Source organism: Cyprinus carpio, chromosome B4 (genome assembly GCF_018340385.1).
Source record: "Cyprinus carpio isolate SPL01 chromosome B4, ASM1834038v1, whole genome shotgun sequence".
Taxonomy (NCBI): domain Eukaryota; kingdom Metazoa; phylum Chordata; class Actinopteri; order Cypriniformes; family Cyprinidae; genus Cyprinus; species Cyprinus carpio.
The window spans coordinates 1,815,625-1,831,889 of record NC_056600.1 but is presented as its reverse complement, the minus strand read 5'-3'; the positions used below and the strand labels follow the sequence as shown (position 1 = coordinate 1,831,889).

At 34.9% G+C, this 16,265-nt stretch overlaps 2 protein-coding genes across 4 annotated transcripts in view; one reads left to right on the top strand and one right to left on the bottom strand.

The window, feature by feature from the left end:
• LOC109070595 (dual specificity protein phosphatase 16-like) overlaps nt 1-6,388 on the bottom strand; it is a 17,224-nt gene extending 10,836 nt beyond the window's left edge. For both annotated transcript variants that reach the window (XM_042721565.1, XM_042721564.1), the window contains exon 1: nt 6,057-6,388. The gene's annotated coding sequence lies outside the window, so the exon portion shown is untranslated. The remainder of the gene's footprint in view (nt 1-6,056) is intronic.
• Nucleotides 6,389-8,488: 2,100 nt separating this feature from the next.
• crebl2 (cAMP responsive element binding protein-like 2) lies at nt 8,489-14,957 on the top strand. 2 transcript variants are annotated; one of them, XM_042721563.1, is made up of 3 exons: nt 8,489-8,630; nt 10,226-10,423; nt 13,500-14,957. In XM_042721563.1, the coding sequence occupies exons 2-3, from the start codon at nt 10,226-10,228 to the stop codon at nt 13,644-13,646; spliced, it is 345 nt and encodes a 114-aa protein (XP_042577497.1). In that variant the 5' UTR covers nt 8,489-8,630; the 3' UTR covers nt 13,647-14,957. The 2 variants fall into 2 exon arrangements, with proteins under 2 accessions (XP_042577497.1, XP_042577496.1); XM_042721562.1 differs by having other exon boundaries at nt 8,515-8,702.
• Nucleotides 14,958-16,265: the final 1,308 nt, after the last annotated feature.

Sequence of the window (16,265 nt, the reverse complement as noted above, 5' to 3'; positions counted from 1 at the left end):
AAACCAAATTGGTGTGTGAAAAAAAAAACAGATGTAACCATTGTAATCATTAACATTTTTAAAAGTAACTAATTTAATTACACATTTTTTCTCAGTAACTGTAACCGTTTACAGTTACATTTATTTTAGAATTAAATTACGTACTTTAGTTACATGTAACTGGTTACTTCCCAACACTTTCGCACTCATGTCCAGTGTTACTTTTAAAAGTAATGCATTACTATATGTGTTACTCCATGAAAAAGAGTAACTAAATTTGCGTTACTTAGTTACTTTTTATGGAAATACTAGTGCATTATGTTACTTTTGCGTTACTTTTTGTAACCTTGGCTGGGCTTGTTTATTTGTTTTTTAATAACAAAAAAACCAAAAGTTATATTTTTGGCAACTGTAAGGGCTCCTTCACACCAAAAGTGAAATTAATAAGCCTCAACACGGTGACTGAAGAGATGTCAGACAATAAATGGGAAAACAAAGTAACATGCGTTTGATATTTTTTGAAGTAGTTATTTTTTTTATTTTTGTTTTTGTTTTTTTTAGTTCTTTTAATTTTTAATATTATTATGTTTATATGTATCTGTTGCAAATTCTATATTTGTTTTGGTTTAATTTGGACATTTAACTAATTTAAGAGTAATATGCATATTAATTATGCGAGAGTTTGTGTGTTACTGTGATTTCATCATTAAAACGGCTCATTCAAACAGAATGTGCTGTTTTATAGTGTATACTTTGGTGACAGCAGAGTGCTTAAACCGAGAAAAGGTCTGCTTTAGTTATGTCATCTTGTCATTAATGTGTACAGAGCTAAACAAAAAAACAGAGAAATTCCCCTGAGTGCCATTCAAACCTGCCAGTCAGTCCTGTATGACGAGAAAATCCCAACAACAATAGCAGCAGCACACGACAGGCGATTAAACATGTGATACAGCGATCCAAAATGAAAGCAGCTGTACCACAAACCACTGATTACGTCAGGATCAGGATGAATTCTGATTGGTGTCATCGGTGATGAATTCAACTGGAAAAACAATTGCTCTCAAGGTGATTCCAATTATATCATTCATTCCTCTGTGCCATTACTGTTACAGTTATCGCCAGTGTTGGGGGTAACGCATTACAAGTAACACGAGTTACGTAATCAGATTACTTCATTTCAAGTAACTCGTGAAGTTAAGCATTACTTTTAATTTCTTTCTGTTTATTCACTGACATCTCTCTTGTCCCCATGTTGAGGTTTATTATTTACTTTTGGTGTGAAAGGCCCTTTACAGTTGCTAAACATTTGGGGGGGGGGGGGGGGTGTTATTAAAAACAAATAAACAAGCCCAGCCCAGATGACAAAAAGTAACGCAAAAGAAATGTAATGCATTGTGTTCCATAAAAAGTAATGCAAAACACAACATTGTAATGCATTACTTTTAAAACGTAACTTATTGCAATTATTTTAGCATTAGACCTATTATTAAATCTTTACAGTTATCAATAGTTATCATGGGACTATTTTTGCATCCACACTAGTGGACGATAACGATCGCTTTGAAGACGAATGGATTCTGATTGGCTGAAGAAAGTTGGAAAAAAGAAAAATCACTCTGAGAGTGATTTCGACAATATCGTTCCTTTCTGTCGTTATCATTGTAGCTATGGTGCGGACTTCACTATTCTCTTAAAGTTAGAGTGAATATTGTGTGAATACTGTATAGTGTGAACGGGCAGCTGAACAGTTTTATGTCACGTGTGCGCATCAGCACTTATCTGGAAAAACTATCAATCTTTCCATCTGTTTGTTTCACAAACTGGATTACTGATTGTCATTACTATACTATACTGCACTTTTTAAAGGCTGCATGATTTCAGAATGTAAAGGGAGTCAATCATGATGTCAGGATCACTGTTTTAAACTGTTACAGAAGCATCAGCCAAAAGAGTGAACGCGAAGCCATGCTGACATGAGAAGATCGGCTTCACACGCGTCTGCGGAGGCGGCAACATGAGATCATGTGATGTCATCATGAACAGGGTCTGTTTGGACCTCCGGGAGAAAAGCATTTCCTTCCCCCATCAAATACTGAACCAAACCAGAGTTCTGCATCTTGTGTTTCCCTCTAATAACATGAAACTGGAGCAACAAGCATTTCCTCATAAAACACAGATCTGATTACAGACGTCATGGAGTTGTTTCTCACAACGTTTATTTCTGGATCTGTTTTAGGACCGTTCAGGTTTCATTTGACACTGATGAGCTACACGCAAACACTGAACGTTTATTCATGAGCATTTTATTGTTTTTCTCAGCTTTTAGATTGTCGACGGACACATTGGCATCGCGGTTTCTTCAAATCGCATCACGGTTTACATTTTCTCTGGCCTTGTTTGCGAAAGGCTGAGCTGAATTAAAACTGTTTGCTGTGTGTTTTTCTGACCGAAGGTTAATGGCTCAACCTGCCTGGCAGAGATAACATTAATGGGGGACTTTGACCCGTCGGTCAGTCATCAGAACACAAACAGATCAAACGAGGCTGAAATCAAACCACAGACGCTTTAAAGGCAACGAGACGTTGTAAATGAAACGTGCAAACTGAACTTTCCAGTCTCTGAGGTGAAAATCAGTCCAAAGTCATGCTGAAATCACCTCTAAAAAGAGGTTAAAACAGCTGTTCAAAAAAATCTAATTTAAGATTATTTAAGATAGAGTATGTTGTGTGATGATCAATATACCAATAATAGCCAAAAAAAAAATATATAGGTTTTATGCATAATGAGAGACATTTAATCAAACATTTTTTGAAATGTCTACCCTTACGAAAAATAATTTTATTCAAGTGTGCTATTAGTATACTTCTTTTAAACTAAAAATAGGAAAGTATGCTTTAAGTTTACTTTTTATCTACTTCTCAGAAATGGGCTTTTTGTACTTCTCAGAAATATACTTTAAATGGCATTTAAGTATACTTGACTTATACTTACAAAAAGTCTAAATATACTTGAACTTTACTTAAGTATACTTAATAAAATAAACTTTAAGTATACTACTTTTTGGTAAGGGTATGCTTTGCTACTTCCAGTTGCTCATTCAAACAGATGTGAGAAATAAAGCAGATGAGTAAAGTTCGTGAACAAACTTTGACGTTGGCTTGAGAAAGCCTAGCCTAAAAGTTTGAAGCAGTTTTAAAAGCTTGAAGTTTAGATGTATAGATTAGGTAGCACATTGCTAGCTAGCATGGTATAGCATGTTGCTAGCATGTTTTAGCATGATTAACATGTCGTTACCATTTTGCTAGCATGGTTAACGTGTTGTTGTCATGTTGCTAGCATGATTAGCATGACATTAGCATGTGGCATTTAGTAACATGTCAAGCCACAGTTGAAAACTCACCTGTTTCATCACTATCTGACTTCATCCTAAAAAAAAATATATATTTTCCTCTTTTCTTTCATCTTACTCTGTCTAGCTTGTACTTATTTGAACAATGCTTGAAACTTGGTATGACAAGCACTTCCTGTGTCTATTTTCCTCTTTAAGATGAATAGCTAGATTTATTCCCAATTGTAAGTCGCTTTAGATAAAAGCGTCTGCTAAACGAATAAATGTAAATGTAGCATGTTGCTAACATGTTTTAACTTGTTAACGTGTTGCTAGCATATTTCTGGCATGATTAGAATGCTGTTAACATGTTAGCATGATTAAAATTTTAACATGTTTTAAGGCTATCTAAAAAAAAAAAAGTCACGTTTTAGAGAAGAAGAAAAAAACACTAACTTTCAAAGCTGCTACATAATAACGACTTTATACATCGAGGGCCTTGATAGAAATGTATTGAAGTGAAAGTACGATATTTGTCTTTCAAATGTGGTTCAAAGTTAAAAAGTCAGAAGTTTGCAGAAAAAAATAATACTCAAGTAATGTACAGATACTTACAGTAATGTACAGTAAATAAAGTAAATGTACTTTGTTACATCTACCTCTGGTTTTAACATGCTGCTAGCATGCTTTAACATGTTCTCCCAGGCTAGTCATTAAGCTTTGCTAGCAATAGACACACTGTATAAGTCTTATTGTACAAAATTTTGACCCCCTCAATGAAAGTCAATGGGACTTTTCATAGATTTGATCATCCAGTTAATGGAAATCCGAAAGTCTGATCATTTAGAAAAGATACAGCAATCCGAGTCAGACCAGTCTGAAGGTCCGAACCAATTTTGGTGGCTGTAGCTTCAAAACTCTAGGAGGAGATAGGCTACAGTCCAAATATAAACAGTAGATCAGTAGGTTGGCTTTCTCAAGCCTGATCAAACCGGCTTCTTCTTCTTCAGGTAAGACATTTGTGGAAATGAAACGGTGACGTGAGCGTGTTCAGCTTTACGAGGGGAAATTCTCAATTCCTCCAGAACATCACAGATACGAGTTCCTCATCGCCAGATTCGAGACCACAACAAACCGCCGGGAAGCCGAGGCAGATCCTAATGACAGGCCTCCTCCCGCGCGCCCGTGTTTAACGAGGAGACGATAACGAGCTCCAAACGCACCATGACTCTCACTGTCCGTCCGCTCTGAGACATCTCGACGTCCTCTATAACACGGATGCAAGAGTGTGAGAGGTTCATTTTAGGAAGTTCACACCCCTGCCTGGAGCGACGCCAGGCCGCGATTAGGAAACCGACTTCCTCCTCAGACGCTCACAGCACAACATCACACTGACTGACCCTTCATATGAACATCCGAGAAGTCACTCCAAACCTTCAGACTCACTTAAACATGATATAAACACACAAACCCATCTTTGGCTTGATTTGTACTCTTCATGTTTTGTAGTAAACAGAGTCGTTCTTTTGGGAAATGCTGTCTTTAAATCAATGGGAAAGTCTTTCAGAGCCTAGTGTTTGTAAAGAAATTATGTTTTAGTGCAGGTGACCCTTCATAATATATATAGTGACTATAGTTACGTGACATACAGCCAAATATAGTGACCCATACTCAGAATTCGTGCTCTGCATTTAACCCATCCTAAGTGCACACACACACACACTGTGAACACACACACCGTGAACACACACCCATATGTCATATGCCATGTTTACTCTGGGTTTGTATTTGTAACATAGAAACAGTCACACAACACCACCACAAGCGCTTTCTGTTCCTTCACAGGTGATTTTTATGATGCCGCTCGTGAATAAACACGCTGAACTTCCCTTTCAGAAATATCCTGAAATGAGAGACGTGATCATGTGACCTTCACACTCTGAAAACAGACAATAACAGTACCATGGTATTACCGTGTTTTGTTTGTTTGTTTCAGACAGATATGTTTGTAATACCATGGTTATTCTGATCAGTGTTATTTTTAGTTGTATTGAGATCCTCTTACAGTTTTGGTTAATATTGGTTTATACTTTCTGATTTCATGTTAAAAGTTTTAGTAATTTTGCTGGGTTTTTGTCACATTTACTTATTTTTGTTGTTTTTATATATGTCTATATAGTTTTTATTCAGTTTTAGTTTCAGTTATTTTTATATTGTATTGTACTTCGGTTAACATTTTTTTTTTTTTTAATTTAAAGCAACAAAAAGGTATTTTATGCTTTTGATTTTAGTTAACTATAACAACCCTGAAGTAGTCGGATTAACATGTATTAATGTAGCACACATTTCATCCAAAGTGACTGATACTGATATAATGTAGCTACTGTTATATAAGTGAGAACAGAATAAACGCTACTATGTTAATACTTTAGTATTCTCTTAAGTATAGTGTAAACGGTACACAAATGTATCAGCCCAGAAGAACATTTTGAGTGTTTTCAGTGTTTTTGTAGATGTCAGTCTCATATAATGTGCTGTATTTAATGACAGCAAAGTAAAGATGAAACATAAACTCAGCTAAACACACACTAACGTACAGAAAAAGGAACTTTCCAGAACTTTAAACTAATTTTAACTAAGTTTACAACGATTCTAACAAGAACATCGTGTCTCCACAAACACACACACACACACACACACTGCGGCCCTCCGCGATCTATTTCTCATTTAACTCATGTCCGAAACTCACCGTAAAAGTTTCAGTCCGTCTCATTCCACAGTAAACCCACAGATGAAGAAGACCAGAGGAGTGGAAACCCCGGCAGAGATGAGCGGGTGGGTAGTTAAGCTAGTTGAAGCTGGTCAGTTTGAGTGAGTTCGGCGCTCGTGAGCTCATCGGGTAAAAATAACATCATGGCGTCACTGAAACTCGAACACACTCCACAAACAGCGCTCGAACCCACCGAGTAACGCCGCGGATCCGCTGATGAGGACACAGAGCCGCTCTTCGCATCGACTCTAAACGTGTGGATGAGTGTAAAACAGTATAAATTAGTTTATGAGGCGGAGCTTCAGAAGCGATCCGGCTCTCATTACACAATCAGCAGCAGAGCTCCATTAACTTTATTCACACACGCTTTGTTACACGCGTCCAAATGACTCTCTTAGGTGATTTAAGAGAGACATTAGACAAGTTCTTGATGTCCTCTTTGTGGCCAGTGTCTCCTGTGTGTGTGTTTGTGGTTTATAAAAACACAAATTTGTATAATGACATAGGTATTACACTATGAAAGTGATTTGTGAGGACACTTCCGGTGTCCCCTTAATTTAAAAGGCTTATAAATCATACAGAATTAGTTTTTTTTGAAAATCTAGAAATGCACGAAGTTTTCTGTTAGGGGTAGGTTTAGGTGTAGGGTGATAGAAAATACAGTTTGTACAGAATAAAAACCTTTACGCCTATGGAGAGTCTCCATAAAGCATAAAATCCAACGTGTGTGTGTGTGTGTGTGTGTGTGTGTGTGTGTGTGTGTGGCCTAAGGTATACGTTAGGGTCCTCACGACCAATACTAGTACATTTTTTGACCTTGTGGGGTAATTCTCTCATCAACAAGGTGCAGATGCACATATGATGAACGTAAGATATTAATCTCACGGTGTTAACAGCTTGAGTGATTATACGGGGGTTTTTGAGAGTGCTTGGCTAGACTGAAGTCAATGATAAAGTTTTTTTTAATCATGTAAATGTTCTTTGCTCTCTTTCTGTAGGTATGAATGTGTTATAATTAGCAACTTACAATGTTTTTATATTAAATTCACATTAAATACAATGGCAGTCGTATTAAACATATTTCATGCCATGACACCAATATCTGGTACTTAAGTAAACAGACGGATTTTATGCTTAGTTAATAGATTACAATAACATTAGGCTACTTTTCCCTCCACCTGTTTTAAGTCAACTAACATGATCTATAAAGGTGCAAAATGCATTTACTCACACTTATTTGAGATATTTCATGATATAAACACGTTTGGGAATATTTCTGAATATTAGGAAAAATAAATAAAACATTGTTTATATCAGTTATACAGCGCTGTCGTGGCATTATGACAAGCCCCCATAAGTCACATGACCTGCAGGTAAACAAATAAAATATTTCACTTTTAAATAAGTTTTTTATTTTGATTGATGTTCTTTAACATGATTTATTTTGATTTAACATTTTTATGATCTAATGAATTATTAGCTTTTCACTGAACTCACAGTTCCTTTATAAACATGTTTGGGAGACCTTGACATAATCTAATGTGTGATGCATGTTGTTAATTACAATGAATGGAACACATTTTCTTACTCTTTGTATTTTTATATCAGTATGGTAAAAGATTAATTATTACGCCTATGGAGTATCATCATAAACCACACACACACACACAAACACACACACATATATGTATTTATTTATATATATATATATATATATATGTGTGTGTGTGTGTGTGTGTGTGTGTGTGTGTGTGTGTATGTGCAGTTTGGCAATATTCTGTGTGTGTGTGTGTGTGTGTGTGTATATATATATATATGTATGTGTGTGTGTGTGTGTATATATATGTGTGTGTGTGTGTGTGTGTATGTGTATATATATATATATGTATGTGTGTGTGTGTGTGTGTGTGTGTGTGTATATATATATATATATGTGTGTGTGTGTGTGTGTGTTTGTGTGTGTGTGTGTGTGTATACAGTATATATGTATATACATATATATATATATATATATATGTATGTGTGTGTGTGTGTGTGTGTGTGTGTGTGTGTGTGTGTGTGTGTGTGTGTGTGTGTGTGTGTGTATATATATGTTTGTGTCCTGCTGTGATACTGACAGCAGCTATAAGCATCATCAGAAGCAGCACACACACACAACTTCACAACATGAATGACTGTGGTCATACATGACAACAAAAACATACTAAAACTTCAAACAGTAGGCGTACAGTGGCATAACCCTCTGTTTTTGTGTCAGTAGTCCATCTCAAGTGATATAACACACATTTAATGTTGCTTCCAGTGAGTTATTATATTGGTGTTGTGTATATAAATATGTGTTGTGATGTGTGCGCGCGCTGATGATCTTTCTAGAACGGTTAATTTTGGCCATCGGGAAGAAACTACAGGTCCCAGCATGCAGCGCGGTGGGCGTTACCCGCGCCAGAACCGGAAAAGCGCTGTTAGCATTCGGCTAAATGCTAAAAACACAGGCAGCTCCACTGGAAGATTGATCCAAAAATCATCTCAAGCGGACTCTATAATCGATTACAGGTGAATGATCGAGGACCAGCGCGCGACTGCAGACTCGCGTCGATCGGAAAACACGCGATGGATGACAAAAAAGTGCGTCATTTGAACATAAATAAACATCGCTTTGACTTCCAGACAGCGCAGCTCACGATCCGCTAGATTCATGCGATTCCAGTTCTCCAAAAACTGTTAAAATACCACGATTAATGTACATGTGCTGTGATATTCTGTAAAATACCTCGGGGTAACTGTCAGCATATTAATATAATTTAATCGCGGTGTATATGAAAATACAATTCTGCCAAAACACTTAAGCGGTGTTTATTAAGTCAACTTGCGTTTATTTATATACAATACAGATTCTTTCAAAGCAGCTTTACGTTAATAAACAGGAAAATAACAGTGTTCACGTTTCCAGCAGCTCTGCAAAAGACAATAATGCGATTATTCAGATCAATTCCGTTCAGTTTTGTTTGAATATACAGTACAGGTCAAAAGTTTGGAAACATTACTATTTTTAATGTTTTTGAAAGAAGTCTCTTCTGCTCATCAAGCCTGCATTTATTTGATCAAAAATACAGAAAAAACAGTAATATTGTGAAATATTATTACATTTTTTTTTATATTAATATTATTACTATTACTTAAAATAATAGTTTTCTATTTGAATATACTTTAAAAAAATAATTTATTCCTGTGATGCAAAGCTGAATTCTCAGCATCATTACTCCAGCCTTCAGTGTCACATGTAACATCCAGTCTATCACATGATCATTTAGAAATCATTCTAATATTCTGATTTATTATGAGTGTTGGAAACAGTTCTGCTGTCTAATATATTTGATGAATAAAAGCTTAAAAAGAACTGCATTTATTCCAAAAAAAAAATTCTAATATATATTTTCTTTACTATCTTTACTATCACTTTTTTATCAATTTAACACATCCTTGCTGAATAAAAGTATTGATTTTATTTTTTAAAAAAAAAAGAAAAAAAAATACTGACCAGTAGTGTATATTGTTATTACAAAATATTTATAATATTTTTTTTTTTTTACTTTTTATTCATCAAAGTATCCTAAAAAAGTATCACATGTTCTGAAAAAATATTAAGCAGCAGGTACTGTTTCCAACTTTGATAATGAATCATCATATTAGAATGATTTCTAAAGGATCATGTGATAATGATCCTAAAAATTCAGCTTTGCATCACAGAAATAAATGATAATTTAAAGTATAATAAAATTTAAAAACAATTATTTTAAATTGTAATAATATATCACAATATTACATTTTTTTTCTGTATTTTTGATCAAATAAATGCAGGCTTGATGAGCAGAAGAAACTTCTTTCAAAAACATTAAAAATAGTAATGTTTCCAAACTTTTGACCTGTACTGTAGCTCAACAAAACAACAGTGTTAACATTGTAAAATTCATAAATTAGGAAATTAATTCATGTGTAGTCTATAAGAGAGGAATTGTTCAGATCAGCACCAGCGTCAGTGTGTGAAATGACAGCATAACCTGTAACTTTGTCTTCTTATATTGTGTTGTTTATTAATGTGCATGATCACCACACGAGTGTTTCACCGTAAGGTCTCTTCTGAACTCTAGATGGTTGCTGGAAAAGTGAAGAAACCCGGCAAGCGCGGCCGCAAACCTGCCAAGATCGACCTGAAGGCCAAGCTGGAGAGAAGCCGGCAGAGCGCCAGAGAGTGCCGCGCCAGGAAGAAGCTGCGCTACCAGTATCTGGAGGAGCTGGTGTCCAGTAAGGAGAGGGCCATCTGTGCGCTGCGAGAGGAGATGGACATGGTAAACACACACACTCGTTCGGGGGGGTATTATGTGACACACCCGGGGTATGTTTAAGGGTGAGTGAGGGTATAAACTCAGCCTTTGGGTCCAGGAACGGAGGGAACTCTCAGGGGACGTCAGTAACTTATTCCCTGAACACACTCTGCTCCGGAGTAGGTTCTGTTTCAGGGTTTGTTTACTTCAGCGCATGCGTGACCTTCTGACCAGAGTCCAGTGGAGGTGTGTGTGACAGATCGTGCACAATATTATATATCATTACTATATAGTATAAGTGTGACCCTGGAGCACAAAACCAGTCATAAGCGTCAGTTTTTCAAAATTGAGATTTATGCATCATCTGAAAGCTGAATTAATCATCTTTGCATTGATGTGTGGTTTGTACGGAGGACAATATTTGGAAATCTGGAATCTGAGGGTGCAAAAAAATCTAAATATTGAAAAAATCATCTTTAAAGTTGTTCAAATTAATTCTTAGCCATGCATATTACTAATCAAACATTAAGTTTTGATATATTTACGATAGAAAATTTACTAAATATCTTCATGGAACATGATCTTTACTTAATATCCTAATGATTTTTGGCATAAAAGAAAAAACAATAATTTTGACCCATACAATGTATTGTTGTCTGTTGCTACAAATATACCTGTGCTACTTAAGACTGCTTTTGTGCTGCAGGGTCACATATATATATATAGTTGTATGATTTGTTAATTATAAAGCACAATTATAAGTACTATATAAGGTAATATTATATTATTCTAAAATGTTATTATATTTATTCTATTGTCATATATAATAGTTATCGATATACACTACCGTTCGAAAGTTTGGGGTCAGTAATGTTTTTTAAAAAAGTTTCTTCTGCTCATCGAGGCTGCATTTATTTGATCAAAAATACAGAAAAAAACTGTAATCTGCCAAAATGTTATTACAATATGAAATAATGTTTTCTATTTTAATATCCTTTAAAATATCATTTATTTCTGTGATGCAAAGCTGAATTTAAATCAGCAGTTACTCCAGTATAAAGTGTCACATGATCCTTCAGAAATCATTCTAATATACTGATTTATTATTAGAATTATCAATGTATCAACAGTTGTACTGCCAGATATTTTTTTGGAAACTGCGATACTTTTTTCAGGATTCTTTGATGAATAAAAAGTTAAAAAGAACAGCATTTATTCAAAATATAATTTTTTTCTAACTAAATAAATCTTTTCTATCACTTCTTATCAATTTAACACATCCTTTCTGAATAAAAGTTTAAAATTCTTTCAAAAAAAGAAAGAATAAAAATTTACTGACCCCAAACCATTTGAACTGTAGTGTATATTGTTAGAAAAGATTACTATCTTAAATAAATGCTTTTCTTTTTAACTTTTTATTCATCAAAGAATCCTGAAAAAAGTATCACAGCTTCCAAAAAATATTTGGCTGTTGCCAACATTGATAATTCTAATAATAAATCAGAATATTAGAATGATTTCTGAAGATCATGTAACACTTTATACTGGAGTCATGATGATGGAAATTCAGCTTTGCGTCACAGAAATAAATTATATTTTAAAGAATATTTAAATAGAAACCATTATTTTATATTCTAATAACATTTTGCAAGATTACAGGGTTTTTTTTGCATTTTTGATCAAATAAATGCAGCCTTGATGAGCAGAAGAGACTTCTTTAAACAAATCACAAGTCTCACTGATCCCAAACTTTTGAACAGTAGTGTATATTAATTATAAAACACTTATATATTTTATTCTAATATACTTATTACATGTTTTTGTCACGGTCTGCATTTTCTTTATATCTACAATAAAAATACATATGCGATATTTCTTATATAAATACCATCCAACAAACAATATAGTTCTTAGTGATTAAACAATGATTGCACAAGCATCAGTTGTGTGGCTAAATGCACTGAGCATGTAAATGACCAATGAACAAAAGAGAATGTCTTGAGTGTTAACCGTGAACATACTCGCAGATGGAACCAGCATACAGTACAGACCAAAAGTTTGGAAACATTAATATTTTTAATGTTTTTGAAAGAAGTGTCTTCTGCTCATCAAGCCTGCATTTATTTGATCAAAAAATACAGAAAAAACATTAATATTGTGATATATTATTACAACTTAAAATAATAGTTTTCTATTTGAATATACTTTAAAAAAAATAATTTATTCCTGTGATGCAAAGCTGAATTTTCAGCATCATTACTCCAGCCTTCAGTGTCACATGTAACATCCAGTCTATCACATGATCATTTAGAAATCATTCTAATATTCTGATTTATTATGAGTGTTGGAAAACAGTTTTCTGCTGTCTAATATATTTGATGAATAAAAAGGTTAAAAAGAACTGCATTTATTCAAAAAAAAAAAAAAATTCTAATAATATATATTCTAATAATATATTTTCTTTACTATCACTTTTTATCAATTTAACACATCCTTGCTGAATAAAAGTATTGATTTTATTTAAAAAAAAAAAGAAAGAAAAAAAAAAAATGACTGACCCCAAATTACTGACCAGTAGTGTATATTGTTATTACAAAATATTTATATTTTAAAAACATAGCTTCTTTTTTTTTTTTTTTTTTTACTTTTTATTCATCAAAGTATCCGAAAAAAGTATCACATGTTCTGAAAAAATATTAAGCAGCAGAACTGTTTCCAACTTTGATAATGAATCATCATATTAGAATGATTTCTAAAGGATCATGTGATAATGATCCTAAAAATTCAGCTTTGCATCACAGAAATAAATCATAATTTAAAGTATAATAAATTTAAAAACAATTATTTTAAATTGCAATAATATATCACAATATTACTGTTTTTTCTGTATTTTTGATCAAATAAATGCAGGCTTGATGAGCAGAAGAAACTTCTTTCAAAAACATTAAAAATAGTAATGTTTCCAAACTTTTGGTCTGTACTGTACCTCGAGTAAGCAATGTTTGGGTTAATCAACCAAGAGTTCAGGGTTTAGCAGATGGTAACTTAACCCTGCTTTCTGGAACACACCCCTGAGCTGTCGCTGTTCGTGTGTCCGCAGTACAAGCAGTGGTGTCTGGCCATGGACCAGGGGAAGATCCCGTCCGAAATCAAAGCCCTCCTGACCGGAGACGAGCAGAAAGCGCCGCAGAGCTCCAGCAACAAGATCCCCAAGAACAGCAAGTACGGCCAGAACAAAACGTCTTAGACGGATCCAGAGCGAGAGCGTTCGGATGCGTGAATGTGAATCAGTGTTTATCTGTGGTTTTGTCGTAATGGGACGTTTAAAATAAGTTTTTCTGTTTGCATTCACAATAATATGACCATTAGAGAGTTATTCCTGTGGATTTGTGTGTTTGTTTCAGGTTTTGTGTTGATGTGTGATTCGTAAACATTTCCTCCTCCTTTAAATATTTATTTCGGAACCCCTTCTGGTACCAAATCATTTGTGATGAAGGATTCAGCGCTCGTGAGTCCAGTCTACCACTGGATAAAAAAAATAAAGCTAATTGTGCCTTTTTATCTCACATTTCTGAGTTCACGTCACAATTCAGACTTTTTTTCTCATAATTCTGAGACTCAAAATTGCAAGCTTTGAACTCAGTTACTCAGTTTATAACCAAGTTACTTGCAATTCTGAGGAGAAACTAAAAAATTGTAAGATATTGATTTAAAAGTCAGAATTATTAAATAAAAAGTAGCATTTTTTTTTTTTTGGGTGAAAACCAAAAACAGAATTGCAAGATGTTAACTAGAAAAAGTTAGATTCTCTGACAATTCCTAGTTTTTGTTAGAATTGTTAGAGATAAAAAGTAACAATTCCCTTTTTTTATTCATTATTCCATGGTGGAAACAAGCTTCCATGTGACAATGTGACGATGACGTGTGTTTTAATCAGTTTAATCCATTAAACCTGTAGACAGAGACCTTATAAGACGGACTTTTGCCAAAATCTCTTGCTCTGCTCTTTGCACTTTACAAGATTTGAAAGATTTCAACGCATAGCACTTCCCCTTTCTCTTGTACAAATAGAGTTTGTCTGTGTTTTGTTGATCGTGTATTTATTTCACTAACTGAAACTTAAAGCACTTTCCTTCAAAGCTCTAATTTTTGTACTTTATTCGAGTTCCATCTGCTTTATTCGGCAGGTTTGACAAAAGCAAACCAAAATAACATATTTCAGCACGGACGAGTTACGATCTGAATGAAGTTAATGAATGTGAAACTATTTCGTCAGTGCTGATCGGCCCAAACACAGAGATGTAGAAGTGTTTCGTGAAAAGTTCGAGTTTTAATGAACGTGGAACACTTTCATTGGCCTTCAGCACTTTTCCTTGTGACTCCTGACTCTGAGTCTCTATTCTGGCTGGCATAATCTATAATATTTAGAGCTCAAATGTATATTTTTATATGGTGTGTATAAAATGTAGATCGAAATTTGTTGCAGGATGATGCTTAAACGTCTTATTAAACAGTGTAGCATTGCTTTGTGATCCTGAATAAAAACATTGAATCTGAATCTTTTTGTCTTCTTGCCTCAATTCAGTTTATGATCAGAGCTCATTTATTATTAGCACCAGTGCTTTGTTCAAACCTGTGATGTATTACAAACTAAGGGTTTTTTTTTACCCCAAAAATGTTCAGTTTGTGTTGTCAGATGGACAAAATAACTGACAACGCTGAAAGCGATTATTATATTTCTAGCGTAGATGCAGGTAAATGTGCAGCTGAAGGTTTTTCTGTTGTCTCGGTTTCGAATCCAGAGGAGCACAAGCACTTTCATTGTCCTCGCTCTCAATATGAAACCTCATTATGATGTGTGTGTTTCATTAAAGCCCTTCGCTTTCATCCTGGATAACGACAGAGTATCGTCATCCGACACTGAACGTGGAGAGATTGTGCTGGAAATGTCACAATGTGTGAGCAGCAGACGACGAGTCTTCATGGGGTTCAGTCAGTTCAGCTCGGTAACATGAAGATCAAACTGAAAAGAATGACTGAAATCTTCTAATTGGTGCATTATCACAGTTTGTGGGAATGAAATATTTTGATTAGTTTGCATGTGCAGCTTTAAAGCAATAGTTCACTCAGAAATAAAAATGTAGGCTTCTTACGCTCAGGCCATCCGAGATGTAGATGAGTGTGTTTCTTCATCAGGTTTGTAGAAATGTAGCACTGCATCAGTGTCTCAGCAATGGATGCTCTGCGGTGAATGGGTGCCGTCAGAATGAGAGCTGATAAAAACATCACAATAATCCACAGCACTCCAGTCCATCAGTGAACATCTGGAGAAGACAAAAGCTGAAACAAACCCAGCATTAAGACGCTTTTTTAATCAAATACATAGAGTCTATAATCCATAATAACACTTCCTCCAGTGAAAAAGTGGTTCTGGTGTGAATCAGGAGAGAAATCTGCACAGATCAATCAGTGTTTAAACAAGCTCTAAACAAATATGTGTCTGGATTTTGATGTGAGAGACAACAGGAGATGGACTTTTTCACTGGAGGGCTCTGCAGCTCTCCAGATGGACTCTATGTATTTGAGTTATAAACGTCTTAATGCTGGATTTGTTTCAGCTTTTGTCTTCTCCAGATGTTAACTGATGGACTGGAGTGCTGTGGATTATTGTGATGTTTTTATCAGCTCTCATTCTGACGGCACCCATTCACCGCAGAGCATCCATTGCTGAGACACTGATGCAATTTCTACAAACCTGATGAAGAAACAAACTCTCTCCTGATCTGAGAGTGAGCTGAGCACATTTTCAGTTCATTTTCATTTATGGGTGAACCGCTCTTTGAAGTACAGCTTTAGTAAATATAAC